General features: G+C 44.4%; 1 protein-coding gene across 13 annotated transcripts in view; it reads right to left on the bottom strand.

Annotated features, from left to right (window-relative positions):
• The window catches only part of LOC110520760 (focal adhesion kinase 1), a 149,498-nt gene that overhangs the window by 110,272 nt on the left and 16,129 nt on the right, over window positions 1-23,097 (bottom strand). For 2 of the 13 annotated variants that reach the window (XM_036965967.1, XM_036965974.1), the window contains exons 1-2: window positions 17,880-18,736; window positions 1,277-1,485 (exon numbers count right to left, since the gene is read on the bottom strand). In XM_036965967.1, the coding sequence (XP_036821862.1) occupies window positions 1,277-1,485; window positions 17,880-17,955 (285 nt within the window). In that variant the 5' untranslated portion in view covers window positions 17,956-18,736. Of the gene's footprint in view, window positions 1-1,276; window positions 1,486-17,879; window positions 18,737-23,097 lie in introns of those variants that run through there. The other 11 variants (XM_036966009.1, XM_036966013.1, XM_036966020.1 and 8 more) reach the window with 8 other exon arrangements.

Genomic DNA, 23,097 nt, shown 5'->3' with positions numbered 1-23,097 from the left:
CTGTCTGTCTGTCTGTCTGTCTGTCTGTCTGTCTAGTAGGTAGAGTTGATAGGTAAACTGTCTGTCTGTCTGTCTAGTAGGTAGAGTTGATAGGTAAACTGTCTGTCTGTCTGTCTAGTAGGTAGAGTTGATAGGTAAACTGTCTGTCTGTCTGTCTAGTTGGTAGAGTTGATAGGTAACTGTCTGTCTGTTTGTCTAGTAGCTAGAGTTGATAGGTAACTGTCTGTCTAGTTGGTAGAGTTGATAGGTAACTGTCTGTCTGTTTGTCTAGTAGCTATAGTTGATAGGTAATTGTCTGTCTGTCTGTCTGTCTGTCTAGTTGGTAGAGTTGATAGGTAACTGTCTGTATGTCTGTCTGTCTGTCTAGTAGGTAGAGTTGATAGGTAACTGTCTGTCTGTCTGTCTGTCTGTCTGTCTGTCTGTCTGTCTGTCTGTCTGTCTGTCTGTCTGTCTAGTAGGTAGAGTTGATAGGTAAACTGTCTGTCTGTCTGTCTAGTAGGTAGAGTTGATAGGTAAACTGTCTGTCTGTCTGTCTAGTAGGTAGAGTTGATAGGTAAACTGTCTGTCTGTCTGTCTAGTTGGTAGAGTTGATAGGTAACTGTCTGTCTGTTTGTCTAGTAGCTAGAGTTGATAGGTAATTGTCTGTCTGTCTGTCTGTCTGTCTGTCTAGTTGGTAGAGTTGATAGGTAACTGTCTGTCTGTCTAGTAGGTAGAGTTGATAGGTAATTGTCTGTCTGTCTAGTATGTAGAGTTGATAGGTAATTGTCTGTCTGTCTGTCTAGTAGGTAGAGTTGATAGGTAATTGTCTGTCTGTCTAGTATGTAGAGTTGATAGGTAATTGTCTGTCTGTCTGTCTGTCTGTCTGTCTGTCTGTCTGTCTGTCTGTCTGTCTGTCTGTCTGTCTGTCTGTCTGTCTGTCTGTCTGTCTAGTAGGTAGAGTTGATAGGTAAACTGTCTGTCTGTCTGTCTAGTAGGTAGAGTTGATAGGTAACTGTCTGTCTGTCTAGTAGGTAGAGTTGATAGGTAACTGTCTGTCTGTCTGTCTAGTAGGTAGAGTTGATAGGTAAACTGTCTGTCTGTCTGTCTAGTAGGTAGAGTTGATAGGTAACTGTCTGTCTGTCTGTCTGTCTGTCTGTCTGTCTAGTAGGTAGAGTTGATAGGTAACTGTCTGTCTGTCTAGTAGGTAGAGTTGATAGGTAACTGTCTGTCTGTCTAAAGAAGCATAGTTGCTGTAACTGTGGTAAACTGTGTTTACCCAATCAGTTGCTCAGCTCACCCTGATGTCAGTGGCGTCTCCGTGGCGGATGTGGCTGGCCCAGGTGGATGGTTCACTGTTGCTCTCCAAGTAGTGGTGGATCTTGAGCACGCGGTCCATGGTCCCCGGCTTCGACACCCCACCGCCCAACCCAGCATGGTGGTTCAGGTTGGGGTCCAGGTACGCTGACGCCATGCTTCCTTTGGTGGGGGCTAGCTGTCTGTCATATTCTGAAGGTAGAGAGGCAGAGGGGAGAGAAAGAGAGAGAGAGAGAGAGAGGAGGGATGCAAAGGAGAGATAGGGGAGGGAGAGGTAGAGAGAGAGCGAGAGATAGGGGAAGTAGAGATAGAAAGAGAGAGAGAGGAGGGATGCAAAGAGAGAGATAGGGGAGGGAGAGGTAGAGAGAGAGAGCGAGAGATAGGGGAAGTAGAGAGAGAAAGAGAGAGAGAGGAGGGATGCAAAGAGAGAGATAGGGGAGGCAGAGGTAGAGATAGAGAGCGAGAGAGATAGGGGAGGTAGAGAGAGAGAGAGAGAGAGAGAGAGAGAGAGCAAGAGAGAGGAGGTAGAGAGAGAGAGAGAGAGATAGAGGCGGTAGAGAGAGAGAGAGAGAGAGATAGAGGAGGTAGAGAGAGAGAGATAGAGGAGATAGAGGAGGTAGAGAGAGAGAGAGAGAGAGAGAGAGAGAGAGAGAGAGAGAGAGAGAGAGAGGAGGTAGAGAGAGAGAGAGGGGGAGAGAGAGGAGATAGAGGAGGTAGAGAGATAGAGGAGGTAGAGAGAGAGAGAGAGAGAGAGAGAGAGGAGATAGAGGAGGTAGAGAGAGAGAAGGCTTCAGGTGAATTCCCACTAGACGACTGTGTAACTTTCTCACCATAATAAATTCATCTGTAATCAGTAACAAAAGTGGACTGGAGAGAATAGAACAGACAAACGGACGGCTGGACAGGCTGACAGATAACAGTGAGGTCTGCAGGTTGTAGTGGACTGAGCTGGGCTTGCTACAGTAGGCTGGCCAGACAGCTGGGTGGCTTTGGAGAGTGAGCAGGGAGCAGCACTGTCAGAAGCACTGCCAGCATTACAACAACCCTCCTCACGAACCACAAACTGGGGCCATTATACATAAGCTGTTTAGATTGTGGTAGAAACGGTCAGGGGTAAAAATTTGGGGTGTGTGTGTGTCTGTGTGTGTGTGTGTGTGTGTGTGTGTGTGTGTGTGTGTGTGTGTGTGTGTGTGTGTGTGTGTGTGTGTGGTAATAGGTACAGCCAAGACAGTACCGCTGTGCTTGTTAAAACATGGCTTTTCTAGTGTTTTGGAAAGACTGACCCAGAGCAGCTCAGTGACATTCCTCAGCCTTCCTGACTGTATCTGCTGTTGGTAACATCACTAGAATAGAGCACCACAGGAAAACCTGCCCTTAACACCAAAAACACACACATTCTCAGATGGCGACCTCTTCGATGGTACTTTCTGGTAACCCGGGCAGAACACATGTATGAAGACAGAGGTAAATATCCTAACTCTTGACAATCAGTCAGACAACATTGAAGCAATGGAGATCAGTACAGACACAACTGGTCCATTTGAGCCCACGACTGGACAACATTTCATTTCAGAGTTGTTCTTTAATAAACTCCTGTCAAACTCAATTCAAACACTACTATTCTGATCTAACACCAGCACAGCAACAACAGTCCAATCAGTCACTCCTCCTACCTTTACTGATAAAGGGCCAGCAGGTACACTCCACTGTAGAGTTCCGTTGTGACAACATTAGTGCTATAGCAACAGCACACTAGGTTACCCAGTAGAATATGTCCACTAGGTTACACAGTAGAGAATGTCCACGAGGTTACACAATAGAGTATGTCCACTAGGTTACACAGTAGAGTATGTCCACGAGGTTACCCAGTAGAATATGTCCACTAGGTTACACAGTAGAGTATGTCCACGAGGTTACACAATAGAGTATGTCCACTAGGTTACACAGTAGAGTATGTCCACGAGGTTACCCAGTAGAATATGTCCACTAGGTTACACAGTAGAGTATGTCCACTAGGTTACACAATAGAGTATGTCTACGAGGTTACCCAGTAGAGAATCGACAGGTCCATGGGATTTCTTCTTGGTTTCTTCCAGGCACAAACACACTTCTTCTTACCCACACATTCCTCTCTCTCTCTCGCTCTCTCTCTCTTTCATTCACACACATACAAAGTGAACAACACATTCACGTCTTTCCTGTCCAGTCACGTCACATCCTGGTTATCACAATGCGTCCTGTCCGCTCAGGAGCCACAGTGAGTCATCACTCCTGTCTCCTCACACGGCACAGAGCTCTTCCTGGTTGAGAAGAGGAGAAGCCTGTGCTGTGATCAACATGTCACTGCTGTTTCATGGTAGAGCTCTTCCTGGACTGAACTGAGGGGGGCGAGGCCAGAGTCCTCTCTGCAACACAACATAGCTCCTCTCTCTTCCTGAGCTGAGGGGAAGGCGAGGCAAGCCCAGAAGCCTGTCTATATTCACAAGAGTCCTCCAGCTCCACAACACAACACAGTCCTGTGAATAATGTGAATGCTGTGAACAGTCAGGCTGCTAGCCTAGCCTAACTCCACCGTGGCTGCTGTTACCCAGGCAAGACAGAATGGAGTTCAGTTCCACAGGAAGAGAGAGGCAGGCTGTGATTGGCTTGGTGACAGACGGAGTTGAGTAAACAAGGCCTGCTTAGTGGGAGCCCAGCCAACATGGTGGATTGGATGACAGGAGGGCCGGCCTGGGAGGACAACAACATGGTTGATAGGAGGGCCGGCCTGGGAGGAGTCAACAACATGGTTGATAGGAGGATAGGAGGGCCGGCCTGGGAGGAGTCAACAACATGGTTGATAGGAGGATAGGAGGGCCGGCCTGGGAGGACAACAACATGGTTGATAGGATGACAGGAGGGCCGGCCTGGGAGGACAACAACACGGTTGATTGGAGGGCCGGCCTGGGAGGACAACAACATGGTTGATAGGAGGACAGTAGGGCCGGCCTGGGAGGACAACAACATGGTTGATAGGAGGATAGGAGGGCCGGCCTGGGAGGAGTCAACAACATGGTTGATAGGAGGGCCGGCCTGGGAGGACAACAACATGGTTGATAGGAGGGCCGGCCTGGGAGGACAACAACATGGTTGATAGGAGGGCCGGCCTGGGAGGACAACAACATGGTTGATAGGAGGACAGTAGGGCCGGCCTGGGAGGACAACAACATGGTTGATAGGAGGACAGTAGGGCCGGCCTGGGAGGACAACAACATGGTTGATAGGAGGACAGTAGGGCCGGCCTGGGAGGACAACAACATGGTTGATAGGAGGGCCGGCCTGGGAGGAGGAGTCAACAACATGGTTGATAGGAGGACAGTAGGGCAACAACACACAAACCTTTGTGAATGTGAGGAAAGATTGTCAATTATACTGACAAGATAGTCAAGCGACCGCTCTAACAATGGAATTTTTATTTATTAATGTATATATATATAAAGATATTTTTTTCTTCTAACAATGGAAATACATGTCCTCAAAGACAGATGAAAGACCAGATCAGGTAGCACCATTTAGATGGAAGATACACATGTGAACAATAGGGCATAGAGATCGATAGAGGACTCATCTTTGTATCTGTGCCATTAAAATGTCTGTGACAGCCTCAATGGTGCTGCCCATACTATCTCCATTTTAAAGTAGTACATTTTCTTATTTTTCATTGGTTGATTTCTACCAACTCATAGGAATCCCCACCCAGTTGACTACTTTAAAATAGTGGAAGCCCTCAACGACAACGCTAAAACGGGTTATATCCATGATGACTCCTCTATCCATCTCTATGACAGGAGGGCCGGCCTGGGAGGACAACAACACGGTTGATTGGAGGGCCGGCCTGGGAGGACAACAACATGGTTGATAGGAGGACAGTAGGGCCGGCCTGGGAGGACAACAACATGGTTGATAGGAGGATAGGAGGGCCGGCCTGGGAGGAGTCAACAACATGGTTGATAGGAGGGCCGGCCTGGGAGGACAACAACATGGTTGATAGGAGGGCCGGCCTGGGAGGACAACAACATGGTTGATAGGAGGGCCGGCCTGGGAGGACAACAACATGGTTGATAGGAGGACAGTAGGGCCGGCCTGGGAGGACAACAACATGGTTGATAGGAGGACAGTAGGGCCGGCCTGGGAGGACAACAACATGGTTGATAGGAGGACAGTAGGGCCGGCCTGGGAGGACAACAACATGGTTGATAGGAGGGCCGGCCTGGGAGGAGGAGTCAACAACATGGTTGATAGGAGGACAGTAGGGCAACAACACACAAACCTTTGTGAATGTGAGGAAAGATTGTCAATTATACTGACAAGATAGTCAAGCGACCGCTCTAACAATGGAATTTTTATTTATTAATGTATATATATATAAAGATATTTTTTTCTTCTAACAATGGAAATACATGTCCTCAAAGACAGATGAAAGACCAGATCAGGTAGCACCATTTAGATGGAAGATACACATGTGAACAATAGGGCATAGAGATCGATAGAGGACTCATCTTTGTATCTGTGCCATTAAAATGTCTGTGACAGCCTCAATGGTGCTGCCCATACTATCTCCATTTTAAAGTAGTACATTTTCTTATTTTTCATTGGTTGATTTCTACCAACTCATAGGAATCCCCACCCAGTTGACTACTTTAAAATAGTGGAAGCCCTCAACGACAACGCTAAAACGGGTTATATCCATGATGACTCCTCTATCCATCTCTATGACAACAGGCACAACTCCGATGTAAAGTAATTTTTTTCAAAGATGACAAAAAGCCACGTGAGTCCACATATCAGTGCATTCATTCGTATCAACCTAACCATTACAAAATGTAGTAGTCAGTCTGTCAGTAGTCAGCCAGTCAGTAGTCAGCCAGTAGTCAGCCAGTCAGTAGTCAGCCAGTAGTCAGTCAGTCAGTAGTCAGCCAGTCAGTAGTCACAAGGACAGTGATGAGGGGGAAGTATAGCCTAGCCTATCTGCTGACTCTGCTAGTTTACGGATTGACCTACAGTCACCTCTAACTGAGATACTCTCTCCCGCACGCACACACACACGCACACACACACACACACACACACACAAGAATCCTTTCATAGAAGACAAAGTTATACCTGCCGGGAAACGTTTATGAGATTAGCCGACTTGACAAAATGCCTCATCATACTGACAAAGCTCCTTGAGTGAACCTACTGTATGGAGGAATGATACATGACTTCATGTCAAACATCTTTAAGGTTTAACACTCTTAAATAGACCTACTAAATAAACCTTTTGTCAACATTATCAGGAACTTTCTAGCATGTATGTCTACTGACTGCCTCAGCCAATTCCCCTACTATTGTTTCTGAAAGACCTGTTACCAGGTTAGGCTAATCATTATAGGACACAGACGGACACACACATCCCTTGTAGTGACTGAGAGGCTGGAGGGCCAGTAGACTAGATGAGAGAGATGGTTAACAGGGGTGATACAGGAGGACAGAGATTTAATGTTGTCCCCACACACTCCCCAAATAACACCCATCTGATTGTAAGACTGACATATATGTCTCAATTACTGTACATCAACTTGATACAACTCACTCTGGGTTATCCCATGAATAATATCAGCCTGATAATAACAGGCTGCTAATAGGATAATAGGATAATACGAGTCTAGTTGTTATCCCTCAGTGTTAAACATGACAACATTGTTTCCTCGTTATTTCAACTCAATCCAACATCAATCAAAATACTTGTTTATTCGATGTTGACATCAGGTCATTGCCGTAGGATGTTTAGTTATCAAATGAATTCTTCATTTCCTTGTAGTATGGACAAAGCTTGGTATATAAGCTTAGATAATATAATCAATAGAGTAGCCCACTGTCTGTCTAGCTCGTGAGAGTATTGACCTCATTACTCTAGTTGTACTGTAGTCTCATCCTAAAGAGATTGTGTAACAGTGTCTCGTGGCTCAGAGGGATTGACTATGGGACTGCAGTCTTCTCTCTAGGTTAGTTATTGACAGTAGTCTGAGCCCACATTGGCCAGAGCAACGCTGCTATAACAACACGTGTCAATTCCAATGAAAGTCAACCAGCACTTCATCAGCACTACTGAGCAACCATAGATTTCTGTTCCACTGTTTCGCTGCGGTGAAGAAAAACATGGCCTTTTTCCCAACTCACAGAGGGCCCATTCAGCAGCTAGGCCAGGCTATCTCCAGGGAGGGCCCATTCAGCAGCTAAGCCAGGCTATCTCCAGGGAGGGCCCATTCAGCAGCTAGGCCAGGCTATCTCCAGGGAGGGCCCGTTCAGCAGCTAAGCCAGGCTATCTCCAGGGAGGGCCCATTCAGCAGCTAGGCCAGGCTATCTCCAGGGAGGGCCCGTTCAGCAGCTAGGCCAGGCTATCTCCAGGGAGGGCCCGTTCAGCAGCTAGGCCAGGCTATCTCCAGGGAGGTCCCATTCAGCAGCTAGGCCAGGCTATCTCCAGGGAGGGCCCGTTCAGCAGCTAGGCCAGGCTATCTCCAGGGAGGGCCCATTCAGCAGCTAGGCCAGGCTATCTCCAGGGAGGGCCCATTCAGCAGCTAGGCCAGGCTATCTCCAGGGAGGGCCCGTTCAGCAGCTAGGCCAGGCTATCTCCAGGGAGGGCCCATTCAGCAGCTAGGCCAGGCTATCTCCAGGGAGGGCCCGTTCAGCAGCTAAGCCAGGCTATCTCCAGGGAGGGCCCGTTCAGCAGCTAGGCCAGGCTATCTCCAGGGAGGGCCCGTTCAGCAGCTAGGCCAGGCTATCTCCAGGGAGGGCCCATTCAGCAGCTAGGCCAGGCTATCTCCAGGGAGGGCCTGTTCAGCAGCTAAGCCAGGCTATCTCCAGGGAGGGCCCGTTCAGCAGCTAGGCCAGGCTATCTCCAGGGAGGGCCCATTCAGCAGCTAGGCCAGGCTATCTCCAGGGAGGGCCCGTTCAGCAGCTAAGCCAGGCTATCTCCAGGGAGGGCCCGTTCAGCAGCTAGGCCAGGCGATGTAACGCAACTTACTGTGAATGTGAACAATAATGAAAACAAAAGTCAAATACTAAAGTATGCAAAGGAAATAGGAACTAGATTTGGAGGCATGTGAGTTCATTTTCTACTGAGAGGAAGCGTTCAATTCAAACAAGCATGGTGCAAGGCAGAGGGACAAGCTGCAACTGGACACCTGTACAGTTATCTTAAGGTACACACACACACACACACACACACACACACACACACACACACACACACACACACACACACACACACACACACACACAAAAGTCAATATTTCTAAGAAGGTAAAGAATGCATGGTCTTAAAACCTTGGTTAAAGAACATAGACATGTAGAACAGGACTGTTCATTCTAGTCCTGAAGAGAAAGGACCTCACCCAACTGCTTGCTGTGCCGCCAATGGATTCATTTCATTGGTCTACTCTCACTAGGGGGAATCAGGTCTGGTATCCACTCCTGTCTGAACATATAGACTATTTGATTTATTCCTTATTTTACCAGGTAAGTTGACTGAGAACACATTTTCAAACACAGCAACAACCTGGGGAATAGTTACAGGGATGAATGAGCCAATTGGAAGCTGGGGATGATTAGGTGGCCATGATGGTATGAGGGCCAGATGGGGAATTTAGCAAAGACACCAAGGTTAAGACACATACTCATACAATAAGTGCCATGGGATCTTTAGTGACCACAGAGAGTCAGGACTAGGGTTGCACATTTTGGGGAATATTCAGAGGTGGAAACTTTCCATGGGAATTAACGGGACTATATGGGAATTAATGGGGATGAACGGAAATATATGCAAATTAATATGAATTCCATTTAAATGTAAATGTTTTTTGCATTGGATATATTTACCATATTTTTAATTTTAATTTTTTAACTAGGCAAGTCAGTTAAGAACAAATTCTTATTTTCAATGATGGCCTAGGAACAGGGTTAACTGCCTGTTCAGGGGTAGAACGACAGCTTTGTACCTTGTCAGCTCAGGGATTCAGTCTTGCAACCTTCCGCTTACTAGTCCAACGCTCTAACCACTAGGCTACCCTTCCGCCCCATATCATATGGAGACAGAAACATAAACCTTTTACCTTATCATAAGTACACACACTGCAATTGTAAATTATTAAATTCTTCCAATAGAAATAAAAAAAAACAATTTAGTTACGAATTGAACTATAATTAAATGAGTTGACTCTTCACATGGGATGATTTCACTGAACAACAAAAGAAAGGGAATATCTAATGATCCCCAATGATCCATCGCATCTCCCAAAAATGTTCTCAACATACATCTGTAAAATGATAGTCTAGAAACTAAAGCTTTGGTTGTCTTCCTCTCAGGCTTCCATGTCTTCTCCCTGGACCTCTTCAATGTCCAACTCTTGAACATCAGACTCTGAGGCCTCATGTTCACTGTCCCTTTCCAACCTTGTTGGGGATGGCTCGTTGTCAGACTCAAAAAGCCTCAAATTTGCCTGGATGGCCACCAATTTTTCAACCCTTGTATTTGTCAGCCTGTTGTGTGCTTTGGTGTGTGTGTTCCCTACCAAGAACCAGATGCGCTCTGAGACGGCTGATGTTGGTGGGATTTGGAGGATGATGGAGGCAACAGGGGAAAGAGTCTCAGATCCACATAGTCCCTTCCACCAGGTGGGTGATGAGATATGTTGGCACGACTGCCATATTGCATCTCCATCCCAAAGCCCTTGCACTTCGTCAGACTGCCAAGAACCTTGCCCTCATCCAGGCCAAGGTGGCGAGACACGGTAGTGATGACACCATAGGTCTTGTTGATCTCTGCACCAGACAGGATGCTCTTGCCAGCATACTTGGGGTCCAACATGTACGCTGCGGTGTGTTTGGGCTTCAGGCAGAAGTCTTCACACTTTTTGATGTATTCCAGAACTGCAGTTTCCTCTGCTTGGAGCAACAGTGAAGTGGGCAGGCAGTACAGACTTCTTCTCTTACATCTGCAAACAGAGTCTGAACATCAGACAGGATGGCATTGTCTTCCTCAATCCGTGCAATGACTACTGCTATAGGTTTCAGGAGTTTCAGGCTGCTTACCACTCTCTCCCAAAATACATCATCCAGGAGGATCCTCTTGATGGGGCTGTCCATATCGGCAGACTGTGATATGGCCATTTCTTGGAGAGACTCCTTCCCATCCAGGAAACTGTCAAACATGATGACAACACCACCCCAACGGGTGCTGCTGGGCAGCTTCAATGTGGTGCATTTATTCTTCTCACTTTGCTTGGTTGGTGAGGTAGATTGCTGCTATAACTTGATGACCCTTCACATACCTAACCATTTCCTTGGCTCTCTTCTGCCTTCAGCTCATCTGCAATGTAGAGGCCGGTGTGTCTGTGCTCTTGTAGAATACTGGTTGAGGGGTGGAGATGATGTAGTTAATTATTTCTTGCCCACGAACATTTGACCACCCATCAGAGATGATTGCAATACAGCCTGCTTTCTCTATGATTTGCTTGACCTTCACTTTAACTCTGCATCTTGAAAATAAGTAGATAAAGCATGTCTGGTTGGAGGGGTGTATGCTGGACGAAGAACATTCAGAAATCTCTTCCAATACACATTGCCTGTGAGCATCAGAGATGAACCAGTTGCATACAGCTCGAACAAGACATTCATCAGCATTTCTCTGACTACGTTCCTCCATTGAGTCAAAAAAACTTCTGATTCTAGGAGGACTGTGAGCGGTTGATATCAATAAGGTGTCTGAATCATAATTTCCACCTCGAATAGAAGTAGAGGGACTTTTGTCAGAGGTTGCTTGTTGTGAGCGCAGAGGGAACTTTATGCACTTCGTCGTGTATTGGATCTGTTGTGGCGGTACGCAAATTGGGAGTGGGTCTAGGGTGTCTGGGATGATGGAGTTAATGTGGGCCATAACCTTCCTCTCAATGCACTTCATTATTAAAGAAGTAAGTGCTACAGGGCAGTAGTCATTGTGGCGTGAGGCCTAAGAGTTCTTGGGAACAGGAATGATGGTGGTCAGTTTAAAACACATAGAAATATAAAAAGAACATAGACTACCCACCCCAACTCACGCCCTGAACAACCTAACACAAAGACATAAAAAGGAACTAAGGTCAGAACGTGACAGTGTCCTTTAATGCTGTTGCATCTCACATGTTTCATTGACCACAACATTCTCCAGCTGAAAACTAAGCCTTATCTTTTAATGGCTTTGAAATCTCTTGCTTTGACCAAGAAATGTTAACAAAACACCACAGATCAGTGTGACTGATTGGGGGTGGGGTGGGGTGGGGTGGTGTGTGTGTGTGTGTGTGTGTGTGTGTGTGTGTGTGTGTGTGTGTGTGTATACACGTGTGTTTGTGTGTGGGGACAAGTGAGTCACAGTACACAATCTGATTTGATCCATTTGGCCCCAACGGCATTACCATGAACCAAGGGCTCAAACAAAACCCCTCCTTCTACAGTACAGTAGAAATGATCACATCATGTCCAGTACATGGAGCACCATACCTTCACCATCACCATCCTTTACTGTGGAGTTAGTGCTCAGGGTACAACACCTGCTGCCTCTGCAGCCTGTATGGTCACGTCCCAAACAGCACCCTATTCCCTACATACTGCACATATGAGCCCTGGTCAAAAGTACTGCACTCTATAGGGAATAGGGTGACAATTAGAACGCATCCAGTATCTATCCTATAGCCTGTGGGGACCGAAGCGGTTTCCCACTGACTCTCTCCCGCAGTCCCACGGCTCTGCTCTACACTCCTACATCCTCATTACGACCTGCTACTGATGCAGCTACTTCCTCCCTGGATTAAAGCTTCCTTTCCTCTCATCCTCTGCCTACTGTACCAGCTCATACAGAACTATCCAGCCCCCCCAAACAACTACATCAAGGCTTTGCCTGGGTTTAATATATGCTGCGTTTACACTAACCCTGGAGGATGCAGTTAGAAGGAGAGCCAGAGCCTCTAAATAGATGAAGACAGAAGGGAAGACTTCCCCAGTGTTATTCTGTTCTGGCTTTTCTAAAGCACCAGGACTCATGATAGATACTGGTATCCAGGGAGACAGTAAAGCAGCTGCCACCGCTGCTGTTTCTGTTTCTGCTGCTGGTTCTGTTTCTGCTGATGCTTCTTCTGTTTCTGCTGCAGGTTCCCTTTCTACTGCTGCTAGTTCTGTTTCTACTGCTGCTAGTTCTGTTTCTACTGCTGCTAGTTCTGTTTTTACTGCTGATAGTTCTGTTTCTGCTGATGCTTCTTCTGTTTCTACTGCTGATAGTTCTGTTTCTACTGCTGATAGTTCTGTTTCTACTGCTGATAGTTCTGTTTCTACTGCTACTAGTTCTGTTTCTACTGCTACTAGTTCTGTTTCTACTGCTGCTAGTTCTGTTTCTACTGCTGCTAGTTCTGTTTCTACTGCTGCTAGTTCTGTTTCTACTGCTGATAGTTCTGTTTCTACTGCTGCTAGTTCTGTTTCTACTGCTGATAGTTCTGTTTCTACTGCTGCTAGTTCTGTTTCTACTGCTGATAGTTCTGTTTCTACTGCTACTAGTTCTGTTTCTACTGCTACTAGTTCTGTTTCTACTGCTGCTAGTTCTGTTTCTACTGCTGATAGTTCTGTTTCTACTGCTGCTAGTTCTGTTTCTACTGCTGATAGTTCTGTTTCTACTGCTGCTAGTTCTGTTTCTACTGCTGATAGTTCTGTTTCTACTGCTGCTAGTTCTGTTTCTACTGCTGCTAGTTCTGTTTCTACTGCTGATAGTTCTGTTTCTCCTACTACTACTAGTTCTGTTTCTACTGCTGCTAGTTCTGTTTCTACTGCTACTAGTTCTGTTTCTACTGCTACTAGTTCTGTTTCTACTGCTGCTAGTTCTGTTTCTACTGCTGATAGTTCTGTTTATACTGCTGCTAGTTCTGTTTCTACTGCTGCTAGTTCTGTTTCTACTGCTACTAGTTCTGTTTCTACTGCTACTAGTTATGTTTCTACTGCTACTAGTTCTGTTTCTACTGCTGCTAGTTCTGTTTCTACTGCTGCTAGTTCTGTTTCTACTGCTGCTAGTTCTGTTTCTACTGCTGCTAGTTCTGTTTCTACTGCTACTAGTTATGTTTCTACTGCTACTAGTTATGTTTCTACTGCTGCTAGTTCTGTTTCTACTGCTGCTAGTTCTGTTTCTACTACTACTAGTTCTGTTTCTACTGCTGCTAGTTCTGTTTCTACTGCTGCTAGTTCTGTTTCTACTGCTACTAGTTATGTTTCTACTACTACTAGTTCTGTTTCTACTGCTACTAGTTCTGTTTCTACTGCTACTAGTTCCGTTTCTGTTTCTACTAGTTCTGTTTCTACTGCTACTGCTGCTAGTTCTGTTTCTACTGCTACTAGTTCTATTTCTACTGCTAGTTCTGAATCTGTTTCTACTGCTACTAGTTCTGTTCTGTTTCTACTAGTTCTGTTTCTACTGCTACTAGTTCTGAATCTGTTTCTACTGCTACTATATCTGTTTCTGTTTCTACTGCTACTAGTTCTGTTTTTCTGATTCTACTGCTACTATTTCTGTTTCTGATTCTACTGCTACTAGTTATGTTTCTGTTTCTACTGCTACTAGTTATGTTTCTACTGCTACTGCTGCTAGTTCTGTTTCTACTGCTACTAGTTATGTTTCTACTGCTACTGCTACTAGTTCTGTTTCTGTTTCTACTGCTACTAGTTCTGGTTCTGTTTCTACTGCTGCTAGTTCTGTTTCTACTGCTACTAGTTCTGTTTCTACTGCTACTAGTTCTGTTTCTGTTTCTACTGCTACTAGTTATGTTTCTACTGCTAGTGCTGCTAGTTCTGTTTCTACTGCTGATAGTTCTGTTTCTACTGCTACTAGTTCTGTTTCTACTGCTGCTAGTTCTGTTTCTACTACTGCTAGTTCTGTTTCTACTACTACCAGTTCTGTTTCTACTGCTGCTAGTTCTGTTTCTACTGCTGCTAGTTCTGTTTCTACTGCTACTAGTTATGTTTCTACTACTACTAGTTCTGTTTCTACTGCTACTAGTTCTGTTTCTACTGCTACTAGTTCCGTTTCTGTTTCTACTAGTTCTGTTTCTACTGCTACTGCTGCTAGTTCTGTTTCTACTGCTACTAGTTCTATTTCTACTGCTAGTTCTGAATCTGTTTCTACTGCTACTAGTTCTGTTCTGTTTCTACTAGTTCTGTTTCTACTGCTACTAGTTCTGAATCTGTTTCTACTGCTACTATATCTGTTTCTGTTTCTACTGCTACTAGTTCTGTTTTTCTGATTCTACTGCTACTATTTCTGTTTCTGATTCTACTGCTACTAGTTATGTTTCTGTTTCTACTGCTACTAGTTATGTTTCTACTGCTACTGCTGCTAGTTCTGTTTCTACTGCTACTAGTTATGTTTCTACTGCTACTGCTACTAGTTCTGTTTCTGTTTCTACTGCTACTAGTTCTGGTTCTGTTTCTACTGCTGCTAGTTCTGTTTCTACTGCTACTAGTTCTGTTTCTACTGCTACTAGTTCTGTTTCTGTTTCTACTGCTACTAGTTATGTTTCTACTGCTAGTGCTGCTAGTTCTGTTTCTACTGCTGATAGTTCTGTTTCTACTGCTACTAGTTCTGTTTCTACTGCTGCTAGTTCTGTTTCTACTACTGCTAGTTCTGTTTCTACTACTACCAGTTCTGTTTCTACTGCTACTAGTTCTGTTTCTACTACTGCTAGTTCTGTTTCTACTACTACCAGTTCTGTTTCTACTACTGCTAGTTCTGTTTCTACTACTACCAGTTCTGTTTCTACTGCTGCTAGTTCTGTTTCTACTACTGCTAGTTCTGTTTCTACTACTACCAGTTCTGTTTCTACTGCTACTAGTTCTGTTTCTACTACTGCTAGTTCTGTTTCTACTGCTACTAGTTCTGTTTCTACTGCTGCTAGTTCTGTTTCTACTACTGCTAGTTCTGTTTCTACTACTACCAGTTCTGTTTCTACTGCTACTAGTTCTGTTTCTACTACTGCTAGTACTGTTTCTACTGCTACTAGTTCTGTTTCTACTGCTGCTAGTTCTGTTTCTACTACTGCTAGTTCTGTTTCTACTACTGCTAGTTCTGTTTCTACTACTACCAGTTCTGTTTCTACTGCTACTAGTTCTGTTTCTACTACTGCTAGTTCTGTTTCTACTGCTACTACTTCTGTTTCTACTGCTACTAGTTATGTTTCTACTACTACTAGTTCTGTTTCTACTGCTGCTAGTTCTGATTCTACTGCTGCTAGTTCTGTTTCTTTTTCTACTGCTACTAGTTATGTTTCTGTTTCTACTGCTACTAGTTATGTTTCTGTTTCTACTGCTACTAGTTATGTTTCTACTGCTAGTGCTGCTAGTTCTGTTTCTACTGCTGCTAGTTCTGTTTCTACTGCTGCTAGTTCTGTTTCTACTACTGCTAGTTCTGTTTCTACTACTGCTAGTTCCGTTGCTACTACTACTAGTTATGTTTCTACTACTGATAGTTCTGTTTCTACTACTACTAGTTCTGTTTCTACTACTACTAGTTCTGTTTCTACTACTACTAGTTCTGTTTCTACTGCCGATAGTTCTGTTTCTGTTTCTACTACTACTAGTTCTGTTTCTACCTGCTACTAGTTCTGTTTCTACTGCTGCTAGTTCTGTTTCTACTACTACTAGTTCTGTTTCTACTACTACTAGTTCTGTTTCTACTACTACTAGTTCTGTTTCTACTACTACTAGTTCTGTTTCTACTGCTGATAGTTCTGTTTCTCCTACTACTACTAGTTCTGTTTCTACTGCTGCTAGTTCTGTTTCTACTGCTGCTAGTTCTGTTTCTACTACTACTAGTTCTGTTTCTACTACTACTAGTTATGTTTCTACTACTGCTAGTTCTGTTTCTACTACTACTAGTTCTGTTCTACTACTACTAGTTCTGTTTCTACTACTACTAGTTCCGTTTCTACTACTACTAGTTCTGTTTCTACTGCTGATAGTTCTGTTTCTCCTACTACTACTAGTTCTGTTTCTACTACTACTAGTTCTGTTTCTACTACTACTAGTTCTGTTTCTACTACTACTAGTTCTGTTTCTACTACTACTAGTTCTGTTTCTACTACTACTAGTTCTGTTTCTACTGCTGATAGTTCTGTTTCTGTTTCTACTACTACTACTAGTTCTGTTTCTACTACTACTAGTTCTGTTTCTACTGCTGATAGTTCTGTTTCTCCTACTACTACTAGTTCTGTTTCTACTACTACTAGTTCTGTTTCTACTACTACTAGTTCTGTTTCTACTACTACTAGTTCTGTTTCTACTGCTGATAGTTCTGTTTCTCCTACTACTACTAGTTCGGTTTCTACTGCTGATAGTTCTGTTTCTACTGCTGATAGTTCTGTTTCTACTGTTGATAGTTCTGTTTCTACTGCTGATAGTTCTGTTTCTACTGCTGCTAGTTCTGTTTCTACTGCTGATAGTTCTGTTTCTACTACTACTAGTTCTGTTTCTACTGCTGATAGTTCTGTTTCTCCTACTACTACTAGTTCTGTTTCTACTACTACTAGTTCTGTTTCTACTACTACTAGTTCTGTTTCTACTACTACTAGTTCTGTTTCTACTGCTGATAGTTCTGTTTCTCCTACTACTACTAGTTCTGTTTCTACTGCTGATAGTTCTGTTTCTACTGTTGATAGTTCTGTTTCTGTTTCTTCTTCCACTACTGCTGCTAGTTCTGCTGCTACTGCTGTTGCCTGGGCAGTTCTCGCTCTACCTGGCCTAGTTATTCAACAGCTATCCCCTCTCCTCACAAGAACACTAATCACAGCCCTGCCCGACACTTAATCAGTTCAAGACTAATGGGAATTCACCCCTCTGCTCCGTAATATGTTCAGGGGACAGACAGCAGTCCTCCTGTAAGTCAGTGCTCAGCAGTAGTCAGCGTTTCCCAGCTCCGGTTCTCCAGTACCCCCACCAGCACACATTTCTGTTGTAACCTGGGACAAACATACCTCATTCAACTCCTTTAGGGCCTGATGATTAGTTGAATCAGGTGTGCTTGTCCAGGGCTACAATAAAAATGAGGACTGGAGTTGGGAAACCCTGTGTTAGATGCTGTACTGATTACTTTCACAGCCATGGATGACTTAATAACCACCGTGGCTTGGTTTGTTGTGGTGATCAGATGACAGAAGAATACCTCTGTCTCTATGGCAACCTACGGTACAGTGCTACTGTACACATTGGGGCATTGCCATTCAGCGCACCTGACGTCTTGGCATGGTATAGTAGGAGAGGCAGAAATATTACCTGCATAAAGCAGGGCATGGCAAATTACATTCATCTCTAACTATAGCAGAGTTCTGGGAATTAGCATTCAGTCAGTGTAGCCTTAAATCACATTCATATTCATCACACATCCAAACACAGCCATCATCAACAGAAAGACCTCTAAAAAACACTGAGATGAACACTGGTTAAAAGGCTCTACCTAGAAGTACCTAGTGTGCATAACATATCTGCTGTGTGTACACAGTACATACTTGGGAGTGGAGGGTGTTGAGCATAAACACAGGCGCCCCGGGCCCAGCATAGGGGGATGCAGCCACTCCTCTCCATGATGGCCGCAGCAGCGCCTGTCTTTCTATCCCACCACCAGACCCTGCAGCCTGAACCAGCCCCAGGCTCCCTGACCCTGTCCCCTTCCACAACCGCATAGAGGCCAGGCCAGGCTGCTGCTTCTTCCTCTGCCCCTGAGGACCCCGGCACAGCCCCTCTCCGCTCCTCACAGCCCCTACCGCTGCCCCCCTCGGACCCGATCACACAGCCCTGCCTCAGGGGAGAAAACTGTGGGGTGAGGAGGAGAAGACGTCAAGGGAGCAACTCAGTGAAATCCTCAAGAGGTTTTAATCCTAACATCCACCTTGCCTGACAGACAGGCTGTTTCCGGGTCAGAGGTGTTTGGTGTCACTCCAAGAGGGAGTGAGAGAGACAGAGACAGAGATAGAGAGAGAAAGAGAGAGAGAGAGAGAGAGAGAGAGAGAGAGAGAGAGAGAGAGACAGAGACAGAGACGGAGACAGAGAGACAGAAGATCAATATGGGACAGGTCTGTGTTGTCAGCTCCTTATCTTCCGATTCCTCTTCAGATCCCCTCAGCGTTGGCTTCCAGCCTCTAAATAATCCCTCTGCGTGCCTCTGCACAGCCTTGTAAATTAATCAAGCCCGGGAGGCAGCTGACTTGGAAAACAGTGTAGTAGAAGACACAGAGGAGGCAAAAAACCAAAACAATCCTTCAGTTAGTTCAGCACTACAACCGCCTGTCTACTCCAATGTGACAGCCTTGTAATCCAGGACAAGCTGCTGCTGCTGCTGCTGCTGTTAAACCCTGCTGCCGAGTCGGCTGTGTCAGGAGGGAGTGTGAGCTGGGTTTGTGTGTGACTCAGAGAGAGAGAGAGGTAGAGGTAGGGAGAAAGTGAGGGAGGCGGGAGGCAGGGTGGGAGGAAGGGAGGAGAGAGAGGGAACCTCATTTAGGGAACTACACTCAGCTCTTCTCCTGTTTACAAAATGGACAGCGGCTGTTACATCCAGGGTCATGACTAGCGTTCAGTTCATTAGCAAACAATATCTCTTCTTCCTCCTCCTCTTTCTCCTCCTTACAACAAGGTCTGCCCCTATGCCTCTGGCTATCAATCAAAACATGTCCCTCCCTCTCTCATTTCCTCCCTTCTTCCTCTCCTCCTCTCTCCTGAATGCTTTCCATTTGCAGCATTCCATTTTCCTCCAAGGTGAGGAAGAGGAATATTGATGACGTTACATAAGATGTTTTCAGTGATATGAAAAGTAACTCTGCAATGCTATCACCATCCTAGTGAATGTCTGGGATCAGATACTGGATCTGTGGTGTGATGAGGTCACAGCTATCTCCCTGTCTTAGTGGCAATGGAGCCTTTTGATTCCACCAATCACAGAACAGAACAGAGGTTCTATGGAATAACGTCATAATGCATGAATTAGGCCTAGACTATTACATACACAAGCAGTTCTAAACCTGCTGCAAAACACAATGGTATCATCAAGCTTTGATCATTTAAATCAGCCGGGGGGGTCAAATGCATTCCATGGGGGGCCTAGCGTCTCCTAGACAACCAGGTGAGGAGAGTTCCTTACTAATCAGTGATCTTCCTTAGTTCATCAATCATGTACAACGGGGGAGTGAAAACCCCCTGACACTTGGGGAATGAGTTTGACAGATGATTGACCCAGAAAACGATAGTTTGATGTGTTTAGTCACTCCACTCAATTGAAACTCTGTGAACAGACAGACGGCCTGGTTTGTACCCACTGACTACCTCAACAGCTCTACAGGATGGTGCTGTTCTATAGTTCTCTCCAGCACAGGCACAACCTCAATTATTCACTATAGAGAGGAGAGAGATCTGGTTGTCATTGGGTTCTTTCACAGTATAGGCCTTCTGTCTATAGTACATCCTTTTTCCACATGCACCCAGTATAAATTGAATTCAATCAATTCCTCTCAAGGGGTGCTACATCAATTCCTAATTTTCAGCGAGCGCATTAACACACTTTAAGGCTTCATCCAAAAAGGCACCCTAGTCTCTTTATAGTACACTACTTTAGATCAGGGCCCATAGGGCTCTGGTCAAAAGTAGTGCACTATATAGGGAATTTGGGACATAGTGTGAGACCAACAAAATGTTTTAATTGCTGCAATTACCATGACAATTATTCAAGATGTCTGTAAAACTAGAGAAGAACAAATAACAATATTAATTGTGGCTGTGAATCACCCCGACATGAAAACAACAAACCCAATCAAGAGACAAATCTCACTCTACTCATTACACACATCACACACAGGCAGTTCTATGGTCCGTTTAAACATTCAGAAGTGAGTGTGTGTGTGTGTGTGTGTGTGTGTGTGTGTGTGTGTGTGTGTGTGTGTGTGTGTGTGTGTGTGTGTGTGTGTGTGTTTTTGCAACATGTTTTTCTGGGCCTGTAGCTGAAACAAAGAGAGTAGATTGCACCTGCCATGAACAGCTTTCATTATGTAACCAAGCAGTGATTTATCACAGCCAGATCTAGCCTAGCTCTCCACAAACTAAAACCTTCCACTAAATCACACTAACCTTCAAGCAACGCCAAGGTGCTGCAGCATTGCTTTCTTCAAGCGGAAAACAGATGCTTCAAGCCTGTGTGTCTGTCTACCTCAAATCAGACACAGAACCAGGGACACCATCCATTCACATAAGAGGCCAAAACAACACTACATAACAAGGTGATAAAAACCGATTTCAAGTGTTCATAACAATCGGAAATCTGTATTATTGGACACCAATTTGTCCGAAAAAAGAAAGAAAAAATGACACCTTTATTTAATCTTTATTTAACCAGGCAATTCAGTTAAGAACACATTCTTATTTTCAATGACGGCCTAGGAACAGTGGGTTAACTGCCTGTTCAGGGGCAGAATGACAGATTTGTACCTTGTCAGCTCGGGGAATCAATCTTGCAACCTTACTGTTAACTAGTCCAACACTCTAACCACCTGCCTCTCATTGCACTCCACGAGGAGACTGCCTGTTACGCAAATGCAGTAAGCCAAGGTAAGTTGCTAGCTAGCATTAAACTTATAAAAAATAATCAATCAATCAATCAAAATCACTAGTTAACTACACATGGTTGATGATATTACTAGTTTATCTAGCGTGTCCTGCGTTGCATATAATCGATGTGGTGCGTATCGTTGCTCCAATGTGTACCTAACCATAAACATCAATCTTCTTAAAATCAATACACAGAAGTATATATTTTTAAACCTGCATATTTAGCTAAAAGAAATCCTGGTTAGCAGGCAATATTAACCAGGTGAAATTGTGTCACTTCTCTTGCGTTCATTGCACGCAGAGTCAGTGAATATGTAATAGTTTGGGCCGCCTAATTTGCCAGAATTTTAAATAATTATGACATAACATTGACGGTTGTGCAATGTAACAGGAATATTTAGACTTATGGCTGCCACCCGTTAGATAAAGAAAGAATAAACATCTTGTTTTCGAGATGATAGTTTCGTATTTCTGTGTGTTATTATGTTATAACTAAGTCTATGATTTGATAGAGCAGTCTGATTGAGCGATGGTAGGCAGCAGCAGGCTCGTAAGCATTCATTCAAACAGCACTTTCGTGCGTTTTGCCAGCAGCTCTTCGATGTGCTTCTGCACTGTTTATGACTTCAAGCCTATCAACTCCCGAGATGAGGCTGGTGTAACCGATGTGAAATGGCTAGCTAGTTAGCGGGGTGCGCGCTAATAGCGTTTCAAACGTCACTCACTCTGAGACTTGGAGGGGTTGTTCCCCTTGCTCTGCATGGGTAACGCTGCTTCAAGGGTGGCTGTTGTCGATGTGTTCCTGGTTCGAGCCCAGGTAGGAGCGAGGAGAGGGACGGAAGCTATACTGTTACACTGGCAATACTAAAGTGCCTATAAGAACATCCAATAGTCAAAGGTTAATGAAATACAAATGGTATAGAGAGAAATAGTCCTATAATTCCTATAATAACTACAACCTAAAACTTCTTACCTGGGAATATTGAAGTCTCATGTTAAAAGGAACCACCAGCTTTCATATGTTCTCATGTTCTGAGCAAAGAACTTAAACGTTAGCTTTCTTACATGGCACAAATTGCACTTTTACTCCAACTCTTTTTGCATTATTTAAACCAAATTGAACATGTTTTATTATTTATTTGAGGCTAAATTGATTTTATTGATGTATTATATTAACTTAAAATACGTTTTCATTCAGTATTGTTGTAATTGTCATTATTACAAATAAATAATAAATAGGAAAAAAAAATCGGCCGATTAATCGGTATCGGCTTTTTTTGGTCCTCCAATAATCGGTATCGGCGTTAAAAAAAATAAATAATCGGTTGACCTCTAATATGAACCCTGGTAAAAGTGTCGGTATGTACTGTATAACTGATGCAGGATGGTTCATACTCTGTTTATACTGCACCCCATTCAAGAGGACGTCAGTCTGTCAGATGATACCGTCTTTTGGTGCAGTTATCCAGTCTTGGCCAGGCCACGACTCTCCAATACTGCTGACTGACTATGGATCAACACAACCAATCAGCTGGATGTTATTTAACTGTACACAACTAACCACTTAACCTGTCTGTCCTCACAGCCAGCTCCGTCCTAACCCTGTGAGTACAGAGAGAATTTAGAGATGTTTCCACTGATAGTCTGTCGCAACACACTCGCACAGGGAACATGGCTGCCTCCGAGCCCTAGATATCAGCTTAGAAACCCCATTATGTCTAGAATAATGGGCTCCAGCTCCATACATACATACAGTGCCTTCAGAAAGTATTCATACCCCTTCACTTATTCAACATTTTGTTGTGTCGCAGCCTGAATTCACCCATCTACACACAATACTCTATAATGACAAAGTGAAAACCCTATTCACACCCTTGAGTCAATATCTACCAGAATCACCTTTGGCAGTGATTACAGCTGTGAGTATTCCTGGGTAATCCTCTAAGAGCTTTGCACACCTGGACTGTACAATATTTACACATTACATAATTATTTTTAATATTCTTCAAGCTCTGTCAAGTTGGTTGTTGATCATCGCTGGACCAGGCTGGTCACAAGAAAGAGCCTTCGATTTGGGACATGTGAAGGATGTGGATATATGCCTTTGTTGGAGCTACATAAATAAATAAATAACAC

This window comes from Oncorhynchus mykiss, chromosome 3 (genome assembly GCF_013265735.2).
Source record: "Oncorhynchus mykiss isolate Arlee chromosome 3, USDA_OmykA_1.1, whole genome shotgun sequence".
Classification (NCBI taxonomy): domain Eukaryota; kingdom Metazoa; phylum Chordata; class Actinopteri; order Salmoniformes; family Salmonidae; genus Oncorhynchus; species Oncorhynchus mykiss.
This window is presented reverse-complemented; position numbering and strand designations above follow the sequence as displayed.